We start from the raw sequence: 22,892 nt of genomic DNA on the forward strand, positions 1-22,892 counted from the left end.
GATCTAGGGTTCCCTGTATCTGTCATTGTCAAGTTCTCCATTTGCCTGCTGCTATGAGCCCAAGAGCAGAGTAGGTCTCTCTCCTTCCCAAGGTTCAACTCTACACACTAGTGATACAGAGACAAATAGGCACTATTTCTTGAATCACAGTTGGAGCAGAATGAATGTATAAATATCCTGCACACATGACTGGGCCCTGTCCCTTTGGAGTTGGGAGCAACACTTGGGCTGGCATTTGTCTACCGATGTCACAGCCCTTTCTCAGTGTTACCAAAGCCTGCTCAGTCGCTCAGCTCCCAATTGGCTGCAAGACGTGACTCATTTAGAATCATGAGAGGGTGGGAAAGAAACAAGGTTGGAAATATACTTTTGCTAGTCCCAGAAAGGAGAGAAAGGGTGAGATGAAGCTGAGGGTGTTGGGGATTTAAAAGATTTCATATGCAACTTTGGAAAGTGGAGGCATCTCAGCAATGTTTCCCCCTTAACTAGCCCTGAGAACAGTACTCTCCATTGTAATTTCTCTCAAGAAAAGAATTTTACAGAGTGGCCTTGTCTACATTATTCCTGGTGATCATTTCTGGGGCCAAGGTATTTCTTTTATCTGAAGTAGCAAAAGCAAATGGGAATAAATCCACCATGGCTTAGCACTCTGCATTCTTAGATGGAAAGACTGGGGACAACGAAGAATGGAGCATGAATCCTACTCTCTCAGAACTCTCTCCCTTGGGATGTCACAGCAGTTTGCAAAGGGGGCCCGAACTAAGTGGAATCGTTATGCTGCCCAGTCGCTACTGGTGTATCAATGGTCCTGAACAGGATGGTTCTGGTTTGAAACGGTTTACTATGGTTTTTTTCTTTTTGTTAAGATTGATTAGGCTCATTGTGTGGTAATTTTTGCTCCATCAAATCACTGTAGTTCTTTCTAGTGGATTCAAGGTTCCTGCTTGAAGCTCCTCTATCCCATAGTCCTTCAGCAGAATCACAATCGATCCACATGTGGGACTCTCCCTTCCCCTCTCCAGGAGTGGGTTTACAACCTGCCTTGCATTCTAGGTCTAAGTCCTCCTAGAAGAGGGGGTGGAAAACCCTTCTGAAAAGGGCCAGAGAGCAAATACTTTAGGCACGACAGGCCAGATGGTCTTCACTGCCACGACACAACTCTGCTGCTGGAGTGGAAGGGGGCTGACTGTGGCCCTGCAAACCTGCCTCTTTGGCTTCGGGATTATTTTGAGCTTATCATTTTTAAGAAACTGCACAAAGAAGCTCTGAAAAAAAAGTAGCAGCTACCCTTTTGTCAAAGAACTCTATATTTATAAAGGAAATGACGTTAGAGAGGCAGCCTACCAGGAGGAGACCTATTACCAAACATAACTTTTTTATCTGAGACACATTTGAATGGCAGGGCAACTTGGGTCACAAACACTTCCTCTTCTCACCTTCCTGTGAATCGCCTTCTTCTCCTTGAAGCCCCAAACCTTGACCCCTTCCCTTAGCTGAGGCTGGTATTCAAGGCTCAGTCCTCTGGCTACCTTTCCAGTCTCACACCTTTGTGGGGCTCCTGGGTGCACATGTATGTATGTGATTGAAAGAGCTTCATTTTTCTCCTTTAATCTGTCTTTTTCACAGGGGAGTTTTAGCCAAGAAAATTGCAGGATAGAGGGAAGATTATTTTTCCTCCCCAACATAACACAAGTGCAGCCTCAGACAACATGTAAATGAGTGGGTGTAGCCATGTTGCAATAAAACATTTCTAAGTCCTAGGACTGCTGTCATAGAACTCAGTGCATCAATGCTCTGGTTAAATTTTGTTTCTTGTATAATGCCATTTCCCTCTGGTGTTTTCTTGTGCTTTATTTTCCACACGGATGGAGAGCACGTGGTCATCATCCTTGAAAGCACAGTGTCTCTTGGGGCTCAAAGAGCATCATGAGGTAATGAGTGCAGATGTGCCCCTTCTGCTGACACTCTGGAGAGAAACTGAATGAGCCATCATATCTCCAGGTGCAGGAGGAGAAGTTAAGATCCAGAGTAGGTGAGAGAACCTGGGGTTTTAGGATGGAAGAGATTTAGGAATCAACTATGCTGTGTCCTCATTTTATAGAGGAAGAAACCAAAGATTAATGATCACAAAGGACCTGCCCTGCCCGTTTCCCAGTGATATGGAAACAGACTTGAGGTCCTGGCCCGCTTGGACCACATGAGGCAGCAGAGCGGGAGGACCGCTGCTCCCTGCCTGTGTGGCCTTCCTTCCCTGCTGCTCTCCTCTCAGAACATGGCTTGATGACCTCTGTGGGAAGATACTTACTAGATCTCTCCCTGGGGGTTTTGGTGTTGAAGACCGAGAGCTGGTTGTAGCGGTTAAGGGTGGGCTCCAGGAACGCCACTGGGATGGCAGCTGCCAGGGAAGCCAGACACTCTCCAAGGGTGGGACGTTGTCTAGAAACAAGAAATCCATTTAGAGGTGCTGCCGCTCATGTGCTGGCCCCATGTGTTGGCAGATCAGGCCCCTTCCCAGTGTGTTGCAGGCTGCTTCCCCCCAGATTACTCCGCCGGACATCCCTGGGCCCTGGGCTCAGCAAGGCTGTGTGCACTTCTTCCTCCCCCATCCTTTGCTGGACACTAATCAATAGTTTGCAATGGTCTCACTACTTGGAACCTAGCTATTATCTGGCTAAGGTGATATAATACACTATGTAGCTTTGTTCTTTTCCCCCAGCATATCCGAGAGCTAGTTTTACTGACATCTACATTGCATCTGATCCCTCTTGTTCTCAAAATGTTTTGAAATCTTCCATGTAATTTCTCTGTGTCTATTTCCTCCTGTGGATGGAGCCTGTGTTCACCAGTGGGAACAGTAGTTAACAGGCCAAAATCACTAATTAGACACAAAATAAAATACCTGCCTTATAATAGAAAGAATATGTTCTAAAACATAATGTTAGATTTGGAGGAAAGACCTCTGACCCCTATTCCCTCTATCTCTCATTTTCACAAATGCTTGAATGTCCACCATGCATTAAGCTCTGGGTTTTAAGTCTTTTTCTGAAACAAGCAACCAAACAAATATACAGTGCCTGGGCTTCCTAGTTCAGATTTCTTGTTCTCCAACTGAGAGGACTTGTGCTTGCTTGTGAAATGACCAAGTCCCCAAGCGTAAGTGACAGGAACCCGCCACTGGCTGGTCAACATGGAGCTGGTACTGAAATAGTGCTTCCCCCTCGCAGACCTGGGCTTAGCCTTGGAGTTGTACTGTCTCACCCAGCAGGTCCTTTCTGCTAGTGAGACCATGCAGTGACAGTGCTGGCCTGAGAGCCCTGTATGGGGGCTGTCATCTGTTGCTTTTGGATGAACCAGAGACCAGAGCCATCTGTTTTTCACCCATAAATATCTTCTCATCACCACTCATTGGCATTCAGTCATGGACAGACCACGCACCTGTCCCATGAGTTATACATGTGATATCAGTTCCCAAAGAAGGAGAAAAATTTCTTCAAAAAATCAATACTGTGAGTCCTTTGTTAGACCCCAATACCAGAATCAGTAGTGGAAAATGTAGACAATAGGTCTATAATTAAGAAACAGAAGGATGTACAGTGTGCAAGCTCATCTTGCTTGTGACCGATCAACTCAAACTGAGCACTGATACTGTGTATATGGAGCCCACAAACACTATCACTGGACACTGGGGGTGGCAGGATGCCTTTGTGGGGGATGTTACAGAACTTCCATGGAGAAAACTGCTAGCAAGAGAGGGCACACTTGCAGCCAAGAGCAAATGTTCACCCGACTAGTGTGGAAACACAGAAGCATTCAGCCCTCAGGTTCTCTTCAGCTCCCATCAAAACTTGCACCCAAGACTTTCACCTGCCCTTCACTATGACAACAGCCAAAACATCTGGCAGCCCCAAGAAAATGCCAGAATGTCAAAACTGTAGGGTCTCTGGGCGTGCCTAACAAGCACTTTCTGTGTGATGGTGTGGTGACTAGGGGAGTCCATGCCTCCTGAGGAGTAAGCTGGACAGTTTCAGCCTTTGTCTCCAGGTGGTGAAAGTCCTTTCTCACTGAATGCAGAGGAAGGACAGAAACCTGAAGCAATGTGATAAAATAACATATCTCTAAGGTTTCAGTTACCTACAGTCTGAAGTTATTACATGAAAAATTCCAGAAATAAAAATTCACAGATCTTAAATTGCTTGCTGTTCTGAGCAGCATGAGGAAATCTTGCACCATCCTGCTCCCTCTCTCCTGGGTTGTGAATCATCCCCTTGTCCAGCATCTCCACGCTGTAGACGCTCCCTGCCTGTTAGTCACTTAGTAGTCCCTGGTTATCAGATGGGCTGCCACGGTGTTGCAGAACTTGTGTTCAAGTGACCCTTGTTTTTCTTAATAATGCCACAGTCATATAACTTGCATTATAGCATATTGTTATAATTGTTCTATTTTATAATTGTTGTTCTTAATCTCTTACTGTGACTAATTTACAAATTAAAATTTATCGTAGGTACATATGTATAGGAAAACACATGGTATATATAGGGTCTGGTACTATCTGTGGTTTGGGCATCCATTGGGGGTCTGAGAATGTATCCCCCACATAAAAGGGGGGGACTTCTGTATACAGAACTGTTCTGCTTGAGATGCTAGAGGAATCTGCTGGGCTAGAGGGAGAAAGGAGGTAGAGGGTAGAGGAGTGAGTTGGTAGAAAGCTGTCTATTCCTTGGAACCCCCACACAATTTTTAGTCAAGTTATTAAACTTATTAAAAAGTGACCTTTTAATTACTTTAAAGGACAATTAATATATGTGCTTTATTCCTTATCTTCTTAGGTCAGCTGTTAGGGGACTTGCTGATGGTGACTCATTTGGCTCTGAAGCATTTGAGCAGATAACTTTAAAATCGGCCTCCAGGGGCAGCTATAATTGAACAACAATTAAAAAAAAAAAAGAAAGAAAAAAAATATCAGCCTCCAGCAAGCAAGAATGTCCTCAGTTAGGCAATTTACTTCTTAGCTAATGGAGCAGCCTTGTCCTTCCGTTGAAGTTTGGCTGCTCACCTCTTCACTCCCCTCTGTCCCAATCCAGATCTGCTCTGGGGCACAGTGTGGCCCTTGGACACAGTAAGGTCTCTGGGCCCCATGCACTAATGCTAGAGGTCCCCTTTGAGGCTGCCTCAGTTGTGGAAGGGCACAGACTGGGATGTGGGGACTATAGAGACCAAGCTTACTCTCTAGGAAGCTTTGGCAAAGGCTGCTTCCCCTCTGAGCAGGCCACAGGCCCGTCCCCTTGTTCCCCAACGCGCATTCCTTCTCACCACCTTTTCTTCCCAGTTATCTCCCCCCATTGGCTAAGCTCAAGGTGGTGGAAAAGTGTAAGAAGAGGGGCATCATTTTAGCTTCAGACCTGACTGACCAACACCCTCAGTGAGGTGATGACCTGTCAACATCAAAGAGGATCTACAACAGGTTTTTTTTTTTCTCAGGCTATAGTCTCACTGTTTGTACAAACCACAGTGGTCAATGAGAAATACTGTATTTCTTCTCCTTAGTCTTGCCTTTTGAGGAGGAGGAGAAAATACAGAGCTAAATTGTGATGGGGAAGAAAATGCCACAGGGAGAGCGTTGAAGAAGAAAAAAAAAAATCCCAGGCAAAGGGGACAAGGAATATCAAATCTAAGAGCGAAGTTTAGTTGGCCCAGGGAGGTGAACCTGGGAAGCAGCAGGTCCTGTGTTGTCTTGGAGCTAAATTGACCCATTATTCTCTTTTTCTCTTACCAAAATTAAAGTCATGATCTCATGAAAGTGGATTTCTAGAAAGTTAATCTCATACAAAGGTGATCCTTGGGACAAAAGACAGTTTTCCAGTGCTGCACTGACTCGAGGCACACATGTCCCTGTTCTCCCTGATATTAATTACTCAGAAATCCGAGTCTCTACAAGCTCTTGACAGGGCATTTTCTAGTCTGGAGCACACAATGATGCTAATTAGCCACTGGCCAAGAGGGATATAAACAACAGTTCTCCTGGCCTCTCTGTTAAAACTTCTATAAAATTAAGGCTCAGAAGTCTACCAATTAATGCTCCTGGCTGTAACATACCAGAGTAAATGACCCTGGCCTCTAGGCCCCAGAGAGACTGAACTGGGCCAAGGTCTGCTGCTATAATGCTTCTCTGGTCATTAGCACCTCCCAGGGGGCAGTGTGGTTGTGGACCAATCAGAGCAAAGGCTACCTAACAGTTCCATAGCAACCAAACGATCTACTTGAAGAATTTATCACTGGATATGGAAACTCATTTTTTCTTTACCCCTTAGTTATTATTGATCTAGTACAATATTTTTCATACGTAGTACTTGGTCAATGGTTGACAGGCTGAAGAGGGTTCAATTTGTATCTCAACTTTTGTTACGTCCTAATTCATTCTTTCAATTTTATTTCCATAGATCAGGATCTTGTTTCTCAAAGGTCTATGTCAGGTACACAGGGGGACAAAGTGATCACAGCAATAATACTTATGCTCTGCACATATCTGGGGCTTTACAATTTTGAAAATTCCTTCATGTATATTCCAGAGGATACTAAGGAGAGAAAACAACACAGCAGAGTGGCAGAAAGTGGGGGCAGGGCATAGTACCAACAAGCAATCTCAGAGGGTTAGAAAGCATACAATGTTTGATCATAAACATTGGGTGAAAGGGGGCAGGGAAGGAAGGGAGAAACAAACCTCTAAAGTATGTCTTACTTTCACAATACAAAAGAAAACAAACAAAAATCATTAATAGCGGCAGCATGACAGCCGTAGGATTTTAAATCATTAACAATAAGACAATAGGAGCAGCCCTGATCTAGATGCTTCTACCAGTTTCACTGCTACCCACACAGAGTATAAAATGCAAGCACCAATATTCACAATACTTAATAAAACTGGAATGAATATATGAATAAAGTATAAAAAGTCATGTGAAGAGCAAGCTTTTTCTGGTCTGACATTTCAGAGTTGACCTTTCTTTGACCTTTTTTTTTCCAAGAGAATAATGCATAAGCTCTTCAAAAAACTGTACACATATAGGTACATGTATATATACACACAGGAAATTGAGAATATAAGACATTGAGAAAATATTCACAAATGTTTAATGGAGAAAGTGAATTAAATACTCTTTACCTAAGGGAATCTTGACCAACTTCCATCAAATGCAACATTTTAAATTAATTCTGTTGATTTGGTATAAAATATGCTTAAAATTTTGGTTTGCCCAGTTCCTAATCCTAAATGATGAAAGTATCCATATTTTAAGTAAAATAAGGAAAGCTGTGCAATTATAAGAAATGAAAATCATAATCAAAATAACGATCTTCCCCACACATTTAAACAGAAAAACACAACACTGGTATTTGATAGTGAAAAGCGGGGGTCACAAAAGGCCTCTGTGGCTCCAGGCAGATTAGAAAGCCAAGCTGAAACCCAAGCACCTCTGAAAAACAGTTTATTCGGATTCAATATTATTGAATAGCACCTCTGCTACCCAAGTGTGGCCTTATTTAAAACTATAGCTAATTTGACAGCAGACAATGGTCAGGCTCCAGGACTGTATCACACAGAAACTCATCCCACACTAAAGCAACTGCTTCATATCCCCTGAGCTTCTCAACAAGCTTTAACCCCAGGTACTCTGGAAGCTGCGGGGAAGCTGTGATTGTGCAGAAATGGGCTTTTCTTTGACATTTTTTGGTCACTAGCACAAGATGTTTTAGCTTGGCCATACTGTTCCTCCAGCCGATACGTTCACCGGTTCTCTCCACCCAAGTCATAAATCTTAATAGCATTATTACACTTCTCAGCATTGCCACACACCTTTCACAACCTGGGCTCAAAACCACCATCCCATTTCAGTGAGCATTTTAATTTTGTTGCATTGGCAAGGTGCTAACATGTTTTTGAGCCTGAATGTGTTCTGTTCACTAATTACCTTTCAACATAGATGTTCCTTCCCGTCCCAAGGGAGTAGAGGCTGCACAATATGTGGTAGCATGAAATCTGCACGTCACCCACTGAAAAGAACAAGAGAGAGCTGTTACTGCTGTGCATCAATCACAGCTCTCCATCTCTTGCACACAGAAAGGTCTACCAGCAAAAAAATGTGTTGGCGTCACTGAGAGCCAAAGAGATCTTTCTCTCCTCCTCCCCTCCACCGCCAACATAGCCCCTCTCTACCCAGATGCTGGTGACTGAACTGGGAGAGAAAACGTTGATAGGAAAACCCTCCACTGAGCTACCCAGTTCCTCTGCGGGGCTTTGATCACAGGAATCATTTGACCAATGAATCCTTCCGTATGACTTTTTTTTTTTTTCCAATAGAGGGAGACACTTCAGTCAAATTTGATCCAAAGGAACATTTCCTTGCTTTGAAAAGAAGAATGAGAGAAATCTGAAGTTTCAATGAGCCTTTTGTTCATTTCCTAGAAGATATGTACAATGCCCCTACCTCTTCAGAGATAGAGCAAATAGAGCAAAATCCCTCATGTTCCCCTGTCCCAAGTTCTCCGAGGGAAGTATTTCAAAGGCCATTTGATCAGATCATGATTTTGTCACATTTCCTAAAAAAAGAGGGCATGTTCCACATAGGACCTCACAAAGTTTATCTGCAGGCTACGCACCCTTGTTAACGTCTGGAACTCGTAACAAGGCTGGGACTAGTAACAAGGTTGGGACTAATAAAGGACAATGAGAACTAATTTTTTATTTTTTAACAAGAGGGTGAGTTTAGATGTTCTGCCTCCAGTGCTCCCAGCCCCAGGGAAATAACTGATTCACAGTTGTTCAGGGATATGGAAGACACAGCCGTAGCTACTGATGACTGGTTAAATTAAATGACATCATGCACCAACATTTAAAGTGTGACAGTGAAGCGTGGGGGCAGAATATGTGCACGAGGGGTCTGTACACGGTACTGAATGCAAACTAAAATAAAACCAACTGACTGTGGTCTTCTGAAGGCTCAGATAAGGAAATCTTAGCAGCTTTCCTTAGTCCTGGTATTTAGTGAATAAATTAGGGCTTCTTAATAGAAAAACTGCTGTCTGAAAAACCCTGGGAGCGAACCTCTGTCTCCTGCTGGATTACTCAGATAACCTGTTCAAATTAAGCAGGAGCCCAAAGGCTGGGAGCTAAACTAGTGAGTGAAAAATTGTGATCCTGAATGATAGTGGGAAAAGATGAAATATTATGTACTCAAATTTCGGGATTTATTCCCCTCCAAGAGTCTATTACTTGATTTTTAAATCTAAGAAGAAAGAAAGTGTGGAATGATTATTTCTCCACTCTTCCCCCAAGGTCAGCCTCAGCGACTGAGCCACACACTTCCTGTCTGTGGCCACGTGGCCATGTGCGTAAGGATCCGAGACACACAGCAGTCTGACTCACAGAGCAAATCCACACCAAACTGATGCTGAGCGACGTGCTCGAAGATGGACGTCAGGATGGGGAGCAGCGCCACGGTGGTATAGTTGATATTTTGAGACACGCCTTTAATCTGCGTTCTGGAATGGGTAAACTTCCCGAGCTTCAGGTTTTCCGAAGTCTTCTCCAAGTCTTCCGCGGCATTTTCAAAGAAGGCTCGTAACCCCGCCTTCACCAGCTCTGAGCCTGACTTCATGACAGTCCTGTAAGCAAACAGCACTCAAAACCAGAAGCATAATCCCAACCTTCGGCCAACCACCTTCTTGAAACTGGTGACTTGCAATGTGAGCCCGGCAGACATTTGACACTTCTGACATGTCCTGATGACATGTGTCAGGAGAATTGTAGGGGGCAGTCAGCGTCCAGGAGAAACCTGGACCACACAGTCCTAAAGGGGGCTAGCAACGGGATAGTGTGCTCAGTTTGAGGGAATTTGTGTTCAACTCTTCAGGAAACATAGAGGATGTTTTAGAATGAAACTGATGTTGGTCACCTGCTGTATGTATCATGTCACGGCTGGCTACATCCTCAAATGTATAATTTAAAGGAGGGTGAGGGGAGTTTTTCTTGCAGCTCACCATGAGGTAAGCAACTTTAACAAGGCTTAGTGAGAAATATTAGCTCTCTTATGATGCAGAACCACTTAGAGAGAGAAAACAGAGAAATAAGTCAACTGGAACTTAGATTTCTATCAGCTTGCAGGGATGTCCTCGCTTGGAGAAAGGGAAGAGAGAGGGACAGCCAGCCCCTTGGAAAACAGACAACTTAGTTCACTGACAAACCATATAGCCATGAAGATTAGCTATGGATAGCTGAAGTTTTCCCACAAAAATAATTTTATAGAACTTAGAATTGTAACAAAGCCTATAAGTCATCTATTATTGTCTGTATTTTTACATCTTATTCACAAGATTATGACAGGCTTGCTAAGGATAGTTGCTTTATATCTACAACATTTTCATGATCATCCAACTGACCAGAAAAATAAAAACAAGGAAATAAAGTCAGTGAGGCTTGCTCCTATCCTGCAAGCATTCATGAGCTACCCACCACCTTCCTAAGAGTCTTGTCACAAGCTTCCTCAGGTATGATGACCAAACACACTGCCCTACACTTTTTTAAAAAGTGGACTCTTTCTCAAGGTTGCTGAGAGAAAAGTTCCTTCGCCTCAACTGCAAGGGATTACAGTCCCCTGGGAGGCATTGGTCTAATGCAAATTCTGTGTTGTCCTAATACCGCCACAATGATTGTTTCTCTCAAAAACCTGAAAATCCCAATTACTCTTAACTTTTTGTGTGCACATGTGACCATTCTTTGTTTATAGTGGATTTTCATCTTCTGGCCACTCTTTCAGGTTGCTGCCTCTCTTCTGCATTTGGGATTGATGTCGTCTTCTCAACTTCGACATGAGTATGCTCAAGAAAGCTCCCTGTTGGTTGGTTTTCACTGCTTGTCTCTTTTTTGTATATGCACATATATATCTTCCTTTCCTGTTCAGCCATCTTTCCTACCAGACCCTCAGGTCATGGCTCACACTCTGTCTCTGACCCTTTGGTAATTATATCTCCCTGCATGCCCTTCCTGGGCCACGGCAGAGTGCTATGGTTCCCCTCTCCCAGGAGGCTTAGGCCTTGCCACCCATCAGGCAGCTCTTGCTTTTTTTCATGGAGAATGAGGCCCAAAGTGGCGCTTTACCACATTATATATTTTATCTTCTGAAGGTGAACATATCAGTAAGAAAAGACAAGAAGGGTCAAATGCTCAGTTTTTAGCACTCAGCATATGTCCTGGCAGAGGCCCTTCACGTGAACTGGGAAACAGAGAAGTGCTAACGTCAGGGAGAGATTTGTCTTTTCCCTGTCTCCCCTCTCTCTCCGATACAATCATAGGTGAGAGAGGGAGTCTTGAGGAACTATTGGAAAAAACTGGGCAGACTTACCTCGTGTCAAGTGTCTGAGCTAAGATGTGAAGACAGCTCACCATTGTCGTAGAATCACTCCCTAGAATCAGAAATATCACCCGTGACTCCCTGAACCATTCAGCCTTTCATACGCAGTCTTACCAATGTGCATAAGCCACAGCCCAACATAATGAACCACGGACACACAGCACGCCAGGCCTGTGTTCGGGGACAGTGCATTTGTCTCTGGCCTGCCACATCCGCCTTGTGATGGATGTTGGAGGCAGAGCTTCAAACATCCACTGGTGTGGAAAATCTGAGCTGTTAGAGGGATAGAGAAGTCATTTATCATACTTCTAACCAATTTTCTATGGCAAATTTAGGTGACACCTTAGTCCTCAGGCTCAGGTGTTCTGTGGGAGACACACACACAAAGGCACAATGCGAGTTCAGGATAATGACAGGGAGGAGTGCAGCCTTTAGCAATACCTCCTTTCACTCACCAAAGAGGGAAATCCTGTGCCGAACAAGAGCAGCAAGTTTGCAGAACAGGCTGAAGCAGAAAAGAATATGAGTTGGAGAGACACACAGACTCAAGGGTTGATTTGTGCCTCCTCCGGCCCCCACACTGTCAAGCAAACAGCACTAAATGGCACTCTGGGCAGATGCACTGTGTTCTTCTCCAACAAGCCTCTGGACCACATTAGGAAAACACATGGTTCTCATAGTCTTGCTGGAGAATCATGAAAGGTACCTCGCAGACAGCTCCAACCTTACAGAATACAATCCTTCTGGAACAGTTACAGTATTTTGCAGTGAGCCTGTTGTTGCAAACCATCCTTGCTATAGAGTACCATGTACTAAAATGCTCATTCGTATGACATTCAGGAATAAACGGGGATTCTGGGTGAAAGCATAATTTTCCCATTGTTGCAATGGATGGCAAACTGTTTTGCAGCCTTCACTAGGGTGAGAGGTCCTTGCTGGGAGACGGGCAAGAAGGTGGGGCTGGAAGAAAGTTAATGGTTCAGGTATGGGCAACAGTGCGTTGAGCCAGAAATGTAAGAAATTGCTTTTCTTTATCATTTCCCATTCAGCGATGGGCCTGGCTGGCTTGCTGTCCCAGCTGTGTCCTGGGAGGCTAGGAAAGGCCATCTGTTGTGCTTTTGTGGTTTCTACCCCTACTCCATGCTTTCCACCCGCATTTTCTGCTCTGGAAGCCCTTGGAGGTCCATCTGTGTCCTACTGTTTCACTTCCCACAGTGCCTAAGAGAGGGCCTTGTGCAGTTAGAAAAGAGCCCATAAATGCTTCTGAACGTGCTGCTGACGGGCCCTGCGTAGGGCACCGGGCCGCCATTTCACCTGCGCTGTCCACGTTTTTGGGAGGAGGTCCCTCCGAACGCTGACCTTACTGGACAGTAGCACAGCTAGACAAGAACCTGGCAACCCCTTCAGATAGCAGTCCTTCCTGGTGGAACAGAAAGAGGGAAGGTTGAATAAAAACGCTTGGTATAGGCCAGGGGACTCCAAGGACAGGCTGGGCTGCCCAATCTCTCTTTCATGGCTTGTCATGGGCTTCGAGCACCACACAGGGCAGAAATGTTTTCAGGGGACAGCTCGGATGGAGGAGAAATATGTCCTGAGTGTTGGTGGGGGTGAAAACTTGCTCACCTCTCAGTGATTTTCAATGACTACCCTGGGCCCTCCTGGGCTGTCTCCTAGAAATTATGGCCAAAGTCCCTCCTAGGTAGTCATTTGTTTTTTGCCATGGAAGTAAGTTGGAACCCCTGACCTGGAGCTTAAGAGAACTCAGAATAAGTTAATAGGCATTTGGGAGCCAGCTAGCATGAAATTAAATATGGATGCTTCTTTTTCTCCTCTTCCGGTGTTTGGGTTTTTTCTTGGGCTCTGTATCTGATAACTAATGGAGGTGGGGGAGGGGAGAGCCAGGAGGAATGTGAGTTCTGTGGCTCTGCACTCAGTAGCTGGGCTGTTGGTGAAGCCACTTCATGGCTCAGTGCGTTAGTTTCCTTGTCTGTAACTAGAGAGTATTCACACTACCCATAGTTTTTAGATTTAGGGCTGATAAACTCACTTATTGCAGGTGAAATAAATGCATGCTCTGTATAAATACAAAATAGCAGTTTTCTAGCTAAGGCAGATGGTTCAGCTGTGTGATCCTAACACTAACGTGGTTCCTCTTGCTGTCAGACATGCTTTTTCAGGCATGCCAAGGCCAACGACATTTCCACAGGCTCCTTCTTGTCCCCTCGGGGGCCCATGATTCAAGTAGAAGCATTGTCCTTAGCCCAGAGTCCCATCAGATTTTGAAGGTGATAAATTAAAGGGATCCCAGGAGAGAGAGAGTCTGGAAAGCACTGGTGAACAGCATCTAATGTAGATGATTTGGGGCAAGGCAAAGGATGCAAACCCATGGGGTCTGGAAATGTGAACACATTCAGTGTAGACACCACTGCCTGCATGGAGGGCAGCAAGCCACTGATGGATCTGAAAGCTATTTGCAAGGCTGATCAGCTCCAGGTTGTATTTCACCCGTGACACATGGTGCCTGGCTGAACAAATGTTACATTTCCATGAATTAATAGTCTAAAAAAAAAAAAAAAGTGAAGGAAACACACACCTGCCCTCTGTTGGATTATCTGAATATCTCACTTTGCCTCCAATTCCCTAACTTTTTACAAAATACATGGGTGCATCCTGAAAATATTTAGGAAATCATTAGCCAGCAACTGATTCCAAGTGTATCTCATTTTGATAGCATGGGTTCCCCCTTTCTCGACAAATGATATGAAGTAATTATTGTGTAGGAAAACAACACTCGGTCTGGATAGACAGGACTAGGCTTTCATTTTTGCCTTAATTTACTCCCTGGGGCAGTTCAGGTGCCGATGTCCACCTGACCAAACCCCAATCTCCTCATCTGCAAAATGGAGATCATAACACCAGTCTTCCTAGAATTTAGAGCATTGTGATAACGATGCACAAGTGGGCCACAACTCTTACATATGAACAGTTAAGCTTACTGCTGAGCCATGTTGTGTTTAATAAATATTAGCTAAATCCTAAGATTGAATTGAATATCTTCCCAAAGCTGGTGACACCTTATAGTTGGACCTTTATTACGTATTCTGTACACTGTGCACCACTGGTGAATGCTAGGGAAGGCGTTGATAACCTGCTTTCATTACAGTCCTTAATGCTTTGCCATTTAGAAGTTGAACCCCTTCCTTGTCATTCATAAACCAAATACAGAGAGACCCTGAGGTGTGGTGGAATCCACCTCTTAGCCTGATCATAGCATCCCTTTTGTTCTTATCTCTGCTGAGGAGTCCACACATTCTGCCCAGTGAGATGTAAAGGGGGCTGGTGCTTCTGATGAATAACTTTTTCCTATTAAGAACTTCACTTGAATTATGTTGCTCTAGGTTTCAAATCTCAGATCGTCCACACCAGAACTTGTAAGACTTGATTCTGTTTTTAAATTTTAACCTTAAAAAGCCTGATAGGAATGGGACTGAAAACACTGTTCATCTGTTTCTTTTCAATGTTGTGTGTTTGCTTTTCCTAAGCTTCAGAATTACCTTCTCCGTTCTCTAAATGTTATTTCAGCATGGAAGTTGACCTGATATATAAATTTCTCCCCAGTCCTACTGAAACCCCCAAACAGTGCACTTTTCTTGGCTGCCAAGATAGTAACACAAAGATAAGTATGAATAAAATTACGTTCAAAACCAAAGTAATAACCAAAACCTCTAAGCTACCGATCGTTAGGATATAGTTCATTTCTCCAAAAGACTAATTTTAGTCTACAGGAATCTGGAGTTTTATATAATTCACATCAGCACCGTGACCTCCTCTTTCCTTTGCAGACTCACCTGGCCACCATCTCTTTCTCCTTATGGGAGGCATACCCGCCGCTGCTGAGGGGCTTCAGAGGGGACGACAGGAAGTAGAGGCGGTGGTTGGTGAAGTACTGGTCAACCAGCGGGAGGAGAACCTGGAAAACCACCAGAAATTAACTTCCAGGAAGCCAGTCAAAGGAAGCCCTTCCTTTGGTTCCTTTGAAAAAGTTCTTTCTCAGTGAGCAAAAAGCCTCTCTGAAATCACTGGCCCTGGGATTTCCAGGAAACGCCACCCAGTGATTCTCACTTTCTGACCCATTTCCTCCTTTACGCCTGAAACCAGAATCATGGGGATATGGGAAAGGAGAGGGCCACCAACGAAGGGCCCAGTGAAATATGAGCACAGCCCTAAGTCCTCATTCTCAGGGGAGCCCTGTGGGCATCTGCACTGAGACGCGGCTTCCTGGGCGTGGCATCACACAGGTACACCTGGGGCCTGCACTGGCAAGACCAGCGTCACACATTCTGTCACTGCATGTCGGAGCGTGGCTACGCCAAGGCCGCCTGTGCCGTCAATCCTCTGAGGGGACCTGTATGGCAGGGACTGCTCCCTGGCACCCAGATTCCCTCTCGCCTTCCTCCTCTTAGCCACAGAAGTCCCTGTGTTGCAGCTGGGCACAAAGCAGAGAGTGCGCTATCCGGTCTCCCTTGTAGCTGGGTGAGGCTAAAACAACTACACTCTAGTCACTGGGGTAGAACTTTAAAACAGAAGTAGCCTGCCCTCCCCTCTCCTCTCCCCCTTTCCCACAGGTGTGGTACAGGTGAGCCTGTCCAGACCGCACGAACACGGACCACACCTCAGGAGATGGTGGGGCATCAGAGAAGCACCTGGAACCCTGGGTGACGGTGTGGAGCAGAGCAGACTGCCCATCTCCTTGGACCACCCCCTGCCTCGAGAATGTGTCACAGGAGAGAAATACATGTCTGTCTCACTGAAGCCACTGGAGTTCTGGACATCTTTCTTGCGTCAACTTAACTTGTACCCAAAACTGTACAGATCCTAAGAAGAAAGTAATTTGGTGAAGTACAGAGAGTCACTTACTTTGGCAAAGAATTTGATCTCCTGGTCATGGGGAGACCTTTCAGTTTTCCCACTGCTGACAAGGGCTTCTACAAGGACAGAAGTGACACAAAGTTGGCCAGCTGGCCAGAGTTAAACAACAAAAACCGAACAGTCACAGCATTTTAGAAACAGAGCAGCTCTTCTAAAGGCCAGGAAAAGGCCATTTTGATTTTACAAAGTGTCTTCTGTTTTACACAGTATGTTCTAGTTGTGCTGGTCAGTTATTTCTTGTGTCAATTCTCTAAGCTGTTTCCTACCCTTTTCTCCACTTTATTTTTTTAATTAATTTTTTTTTTCCTTTTCTCCACCTATGTGATGAGAAAGGAGCTTCAGAGACAGTAGGTCATATGCCCATGGTCTCAAAGCAAAACAAAGGGAAAGTTAAAATAGGATGAGTTATACGGAAAATGACACATGGTTCAGTCAAACCCAATAGGGAAACTGATTTTTTGAGTGTGTGCTGGGGGAGTGCCTGGGTGTGTGTGTGAGGGGAGTTCCTCCCCAGAACCATGTGCCTAAATGAATCATGAACAGCCATAGTGGGAAGTCCTCATCCCTTGATAAACAAATACAAAATTCTTTATGAGGTATTAGGAGGTATTAGGAGAAGCATATGCATCTATGACATTTTGCAATGATACTTACCCAAATGGGCAATGAACTCTTGAGCAGAATCAACATATTTCAGGATCTTCCTCAAAAATTTATAGGCAAACCTCTTTTCCATGGAGGAGGCATCCAGCTCCAGGCCCTTCACGCCTCTGTGTTGGAAACGGGCAACCCCAGGAAGCAACAGAGATGACTTGGTGACTCGGGTGCATCCACAGTCCTACCTATACTGACTTTGTGTTCCAAATGTGACTCATTCTTCTGGCTTAGTGACCCGACTCCTTTAACTGGTTTCCCTTTGCACATGGAACCTGTACTACAATAATTCTGAAAGATTTTTACAGAAAGGTCTTCATCATTTATTGAACAAATATTGAGCTGGGGATAAATCAGAGAAGCAAGCAAGAATCCCTGCCACCATGGAACTTATATACTAGCTATAGACAGATACAAACAATACTTAAAACAAGATATACCTTATATGGAATGATAAAAGTTAATGAGTTTTGTGGCAAAAGGGAAAACTAAAGCAGGATGAAGGGGCCCCAGTGTGTCTGAAGAGGGGTGAGCAGACTGCAGTATTAAATAGAATAATCAATGCTACTGTCATTGGAAGGAGGATATTGGAGTAAAGTCTCAAGGGAGGGGAGAGAATGAGCTATGAACATCAGGGGAAAGAGCTTTCCAGGCAGAGGGAGCAGAGGTGCAAAGGTCCTGAGGCAGAAGCATGTGTGCTTGAGTTGAAGGACTATGGCAGAGGCCAGTGTGGATAGCATGGAAGTGAGCAGGCAGCCGGGAGGGTATGTGGGAGGGTAGTGGAGTAAGTAATTAGGGCCCCATGCCCCATCCTTTGAAATTTGCTTTTGCTCTGAGATGGGAAGCTATTGAAAGTTTTGCATAGAGGAACGACATGATATGACATACTGTAACAGAATTGCTCTAGTTATTAGGTTTGAAGTTGGCTGTGGGGACAAGGGTTGAAACAGGGAGCCCAGATAGGAGGCTCTTTCAGAAATCATGGCAAGAGCATGGTGGTGGTGATGAGAAGTGGTCAGATTCTAGTTATGTTAAAGGTAGAACCATCAGAATTTCTTGAAGGATTGGATGTGGGTTGAGAGAAAAAGAGCCCAGGTTTTTGGCTTGAGCACCAGGAAGAATGGGCTGTCACTGAGTGATGGGGAAGCTGAGGATGCAGCAGGTCAGAGGTGTGGGCAGCAGGAAGCTGGGAGTTCTTGGTGACAGGGATCTCGCGTCCTCACCTGTACATCCAAGTGCCCACCACAGGCTCTGGCAGATGGTGAATGGCCACCAAGACATGTTTGCTAAATTCAATTATCTTTCTCCTTTCCTTCCTCTTTCCTTGATTTTCTTTTTAGTTATAGTAAAGAGGAACTTTTCATTCCTGTGAGCTAGTTATTTATCAGTAAATCACAGTATACATTCATCTTGGGGCTAAGAACAGGACTTAAATGATGGGAGTTGTTCTCAAATGCTTCCCTGGAGGCTGTCTCCCACTGTCTGACCTTTCCTACTTGACAAGATGGCAAATAAGTTTTGTTATTTTTTCGTATGATATACCATAGAAATATCCGTATAAGTTTTTATTTGCGTTTCTGCTATTCGGTGGCAAAAATTCTGTAGGAAACTGAAAGACGCAGCAGCTGGCTCAGCAAACCTTTCTTTTAGGATGAATGTCTATATTGGATTAAAAGCACTAGCTTGTTTTTTATTCCACAAACGACTCAGCACGCAGGGCCCAACACAGCACAGCCCACCAACGGCATTTGCCCAGTGGAAAGACAGGTTCTACTTTTAAGGCTTAAGCAGCCAAGACCATTCTCATGTAAAACCTTCACCGAGATAATGCAGACAAACACAAGTGTGAGATGAAATGTCTTAGGAGCGCACGGTTCATTCACTGTCCCCAGTGCATTTGCATCTTCACAAGAATCAGCTCCTTTGTTCAGAGGCTGTTTATACCAGTTAGGCTTGCTGCTGTTATTTCGTAAATGAAATAGCATATAAAACAACAAAACTAAGGTATCGAGAGACCTGTTGATTCTATGAGAACTAAGTCGTGTATTTTGCAAAGACCTGCAATAGCAAATTTCTATATAGTTTTTGAAGTAGGTATAGGCGAGAAAATTCTAAAAGACATGGGAGGAAATACAAAAAACAGAAAAACAAATAAACAAACAAACAAAAACAAACACCTAGAAGAAGGCTGCCCTTCCATGGTTTTGAATGTGCCTTAATTCTCACTGCTCTTCATAAAGCCACGACTGCAAAGCGGTGAGGATGCGTTATGAATGTGGTTTGTAACGCCAATCGGCAGGACAGCATACAAAGAAAGGCCTGGTCTATAGCACAAGATTTGTGAATAAATGCATGTTTACGTGTTTTAAGTTAAAATGAAATGTTTAAGGTATGTATGTATAATTTGTCGTAGCTCTTTGCTGTTACTGATTTATCCTTTATTAACTTTTTTTCAGTTACAGTTTACATTCCATATTATTTTGTATGAGTTTCAGGTGTACAGCATAGAGGTCAGACAATCATATACTCTACAAAGTGTTCCCCCTGATGTTTCCAGTCCCCACCTGGCACCACACATAGTTATCACCACGTTATTGACTGTATTCCCAACACTGTGTGTTATATCCCATGACTGTTTTGTAACCACCAATCTGTACGTCTCAATCCCTTCAGCTTTTTCACCCAGTCCCCCAACCGTCCTCCCCTCTGCCACCTTCAGTCTGTTCTCTGAAGGTATAAGTCTGTTTCTGTTTTGCTCGTTCATTTATATTGTGCTGTAATTGATTTTTAAAATTGATATTGTCTGGCTCTGTTTGTCAGAAAAGAGGGCCTCATCCTGCAAAATCAAACTTTTCTTATTTCAGGAGACTCACCTGGTATCCTTGCTCTGATCCATGTTGTAGGCAGGGGACTAAATCCCTGGAGAGGGAGAGGCCACCCCTACAAGCCCGACTACCCACACTGAGGTCGCCTGGAAGATGAACTTACCTAGAAACTACGATGCCATTCACTTGGAGAAATTTAAACAGGTCCTGTGCCTTCTCTCGGTCCCTAAACTTTTCCTTGGCGGTCAAGGTGTCATATGGTACCAAAAGAGGGTGACTGCCACCACCTGGGGACAGTAAAGTGAGAGTTGACAACATATTTGGCTCTTTGCGATTCTGGGGAAACCCACTGGCTCCCCAGCTCAGCTTCCGTGGGGATGCTGTGAACCAGGCCTACCTTTGCTCTCGAGCTCCAGCTTCTTCTTCTTGGCCCAGATGTTGTGGTAGTTCTCAGCGATGACCTCCACCATCCCCTGCGGCGCCAGAGAGAGGAGTGTCAGAGAGAAAGCATGAACAACGGGGCTCCTGTCAGCCAGGCTCCTCCAAGCAGCCTGGTGGGCAAAGCTCCACCAAACGCTGAGGGCAAGGCAGGCAGGCACTGGCTGAGGGTCTCCCATCATTATTAATTAGTCTGTGCTTACGCACCTCAGTGGTTTTATATCTTCCTGCACACACAGAAAATGACTTCGGATTCTGCCCTTCCCTTTTAACTTACGATTCTGGTGGTTGGATGCATTTACGAGAAGCACGCATTTCCATTTAGAAGTGCATTCTGGCGGCACTCCATTTATCACGGGAGCTCAAGTATCTTACTCCTGACCTGGGATTAGGGAGCTGGAAGTGGGGTGAAGGAAAAGTCTAGAATCCCTGAAAGCCTTTAGTTTAGTAAGCTAAAAATAGTCACGTCTTGGGGTAAACAACTGCAAATAAGATTCCTCACACAGAATTTCACTTTATAAGGTTCATAAAACAGTGACCCAAATGGAATGGCATACTTTGGAAAGAAACTTTCTCTAAAGTCCAAAGGGCTGGTCTGATGGGCTCTGCCAGGAGTGACCGGGCCTGGCTGTGGCCTCTCAGGACCACCAGTGTGAGCTGGAGGGAATGGTGGGGGGTGGGGTGGGGTGCTGCTGAGGACTCTTAACTTCATCTTCTTGGTTGTACATTTCTAAATCCTACAACAATGGCTTGTCTGCACCAATGGGGAACTCAAGTGAATCCACTACAGGACATGGTTGGGGGGACCCACTAGGAGCAGGAAAGCACCTCCCACCTGGGGGTCTTTCACAGATTTTCTTCTAGCTGTTACTAGTTCTGTTTTGGGTTTTGATGCAGTAATTTGTTTGTTCCTCCTTTTATTGAGTGATCACCCGTTACGATGTCCCTAGTAGAAGTGCAAAACCATCTTTCTTAGATGATTGGTTAATTCTGATGAGACCTTCCCTGTGTGGCCTCTGCCTAGCATGGCCCTTTCTAATTTTTATATTTTAGTGGTGAAATGTTCTAGGCATTCTTTCCCTTCTCCTTGATCTTAACAAACACACACACACCTCTTTGAAGGGTAATATTTTCCACCCTTGAGGGGGTTTAGAAAGCAAGTTATCCTGATCTGGAGCGATCCGCACTGACCTGGAGCTCTCGGGAGAGCGCCACGTTGGACAGGTCCAGAGGGGCGGGGCTGTAGCTGTTGCCCTGGGGAAGCAAAGGCAGAGTCACCGGGGCTATCGGGCTATCGTTATTTTCCTTATTCTTACGGTAATCCCGACATCAGCTGTCAAAGATGTATCCCAAGAGGCCCCCAGGGCTCACGGTGGGTGGTCCTGGCCTCAGAATCCCCGGGGGCAGCAGGGAGAGGTTTCCCAGACTCTCCGTGACTTAGACTGGCCCAGCGTTCGCCTCTGTCATACCTGGCTGGCCTGGGACACGCTTCGAAGCTTCTCGTTTTCCCGTTGTTGAACTAGGGCTTCTCCTTCTTTGGTCCTCTCCACAGTCCAGCCCATAGCCAGCATGGTTTTCAGGGACTCTCTGGCTGGCCAGCGATAAATTTCTTTCTCCTGGAAGGAAATTCAAGCAGAAGAGCTTTGCAGAGCATGCCCAGCACGCATCACACAACGGATGGGGTGCTCATTGGTTCCAGCTTCCTCTCACTGGGTCTGATTCCCCTCTGCAGCATCCCACCCGAAACACGCCATCAGTCTTTCTGATGTTTTTAAATACGAGACCCCAGAGTCTCCTGCCTCCAGACAGAATGAACCAGGCATCACCCACAGTCCGCGGGTAAAGCGGAGCGAGAACAGAGAGTGACTTTTCTTGTTCTCGTAGCTGTTTATGCAGGGACTCGTGGAAAGACATCCACACAAAGCTCTCCTTTGAGCCTGGGAAACAGAATTTCTTAAGCTTTAGAATTCTCTTTAGAGCTATGCACAATTTTATTGATGTCAATATGCACACAAGAGTACTTGTGCCATCCTTTGTGTCTGACACCAGACCTAAAGCTTACAAAGAAGCACGGATCGCAAGACAGGAATTCAGAGTGGGGTTCAACTATGTTTCGTAATGGAAAACACCCAAGGGACCTACCCATATTTCCTTGGGGACTCGCTACTTCTACAATTGGAACTTACTGCTCTTTGAATTCTCTCTGGCAACTCACCCTTCTCCTCACCTCAACAACCTAACAAAAGTCCTTCTGATTTCAGTGGCAAAGTGCAAATGCATGCTGGCCCTGCAGCTAAGTGCTGACCTGTGCTTCCTTCTCCAAAGGGCTCTCAGAGCCGCAGAGCAGACTGTGAGGCTGGGCTCCTGGCAACATCCTGGGATGGTGCCCACTGGGGAGCTCCCGAGGAGTTGACGGGGTCCTAGAAAGTCTCTAAGGAACTGGGGGGTGGATGTGCCCTGAACTCTGACAATCTGATACAATTCCCAAGGCAGGACAACCAGCCACTCAGTGTTACCTGAGGTCGGCTTCTTACCTTCTCCGTTAGTGTCTTGAAAGGCCTTATCAATGGATGGGTCTTCACATTTTCATCCAGGGAAATTCCGTATTTCCATCCATTCTGACTCTGTAGAAATGTTCTCAGGT

General features: G+C 45.0%; 1 protein-coding gene across 1 annotated transcript in view; it reads right to left on the reverse strand.

Moving 5' to 3' along the window:
• RYR3 (ryanodine receptor 3) overlaps positions 1-22,892 on the reverse strand; it is a 360,864-nt gene that overhangs the window by 77,208 nt on the left and 260,764 nt on the right. Inside the window, exons 53-65 of the mRNA XM_090268335.1 lie at positions 22,783-22,872; positions 21,718-21,864; positions 21,440-21,502; positions 20,208-20,283; positions 19,974-20,097; positions 16,986-17,101; positions 16,320-16,387; positions 15,251-15,372; positions 11,858-11,907; positions 11,394-11,454; positions 9,419-9,657; positions 7,965-8,046; positions 2,306-2,436 (exon numbers count right to left, since the gene is read on the reverse strand). Of these exons, the coding sequence (XP_090124461.1) occupies positions 2,306-2,436; positions 7,965-8,046; positions 9,419-9,657; positions 11,394-11,454; positions 11,858-11,907; positions 15,251-15,372; positions 16,320-16,387; positions 16,986-17,101; positions 19,974-20,097; positions 20,208-20,283; positions 21,440-21,502; positions 21,718-21,864; positions 22,783-22,872 (1,369 nt within the window). The remainder of the gene's footprint in view (positions 1-2,305; positions 2,437-7,964; positions 8,047-9,418; positions 9,658-11,393; positions 11,455-11,857; positions 11,908-15,250; positions 15,373-16,319; positions 16,388-16,985; positions 17,102-19,973; positions 20,098-20,207; positions 20,284-21,439; positions 21,503-21,717; positions 21,865-22,782; positions 22,873-22,892) is intronic.

Source organism: Furipterus horrens, unplaced genomic scaffold (genome assembly GCF_987537825.1).
Source record: "Furipterus horrens unplaced genomic scaffold, mFurHor1.1.pri manual_scaffold_3, whole genome shotgun sequence".
Lineage (NCBI taxonomy): Eukaryota > Metazoa > Chordata > Mammalia > Chiroptera > Furipteridae > Furipterus > Furipterus horrens.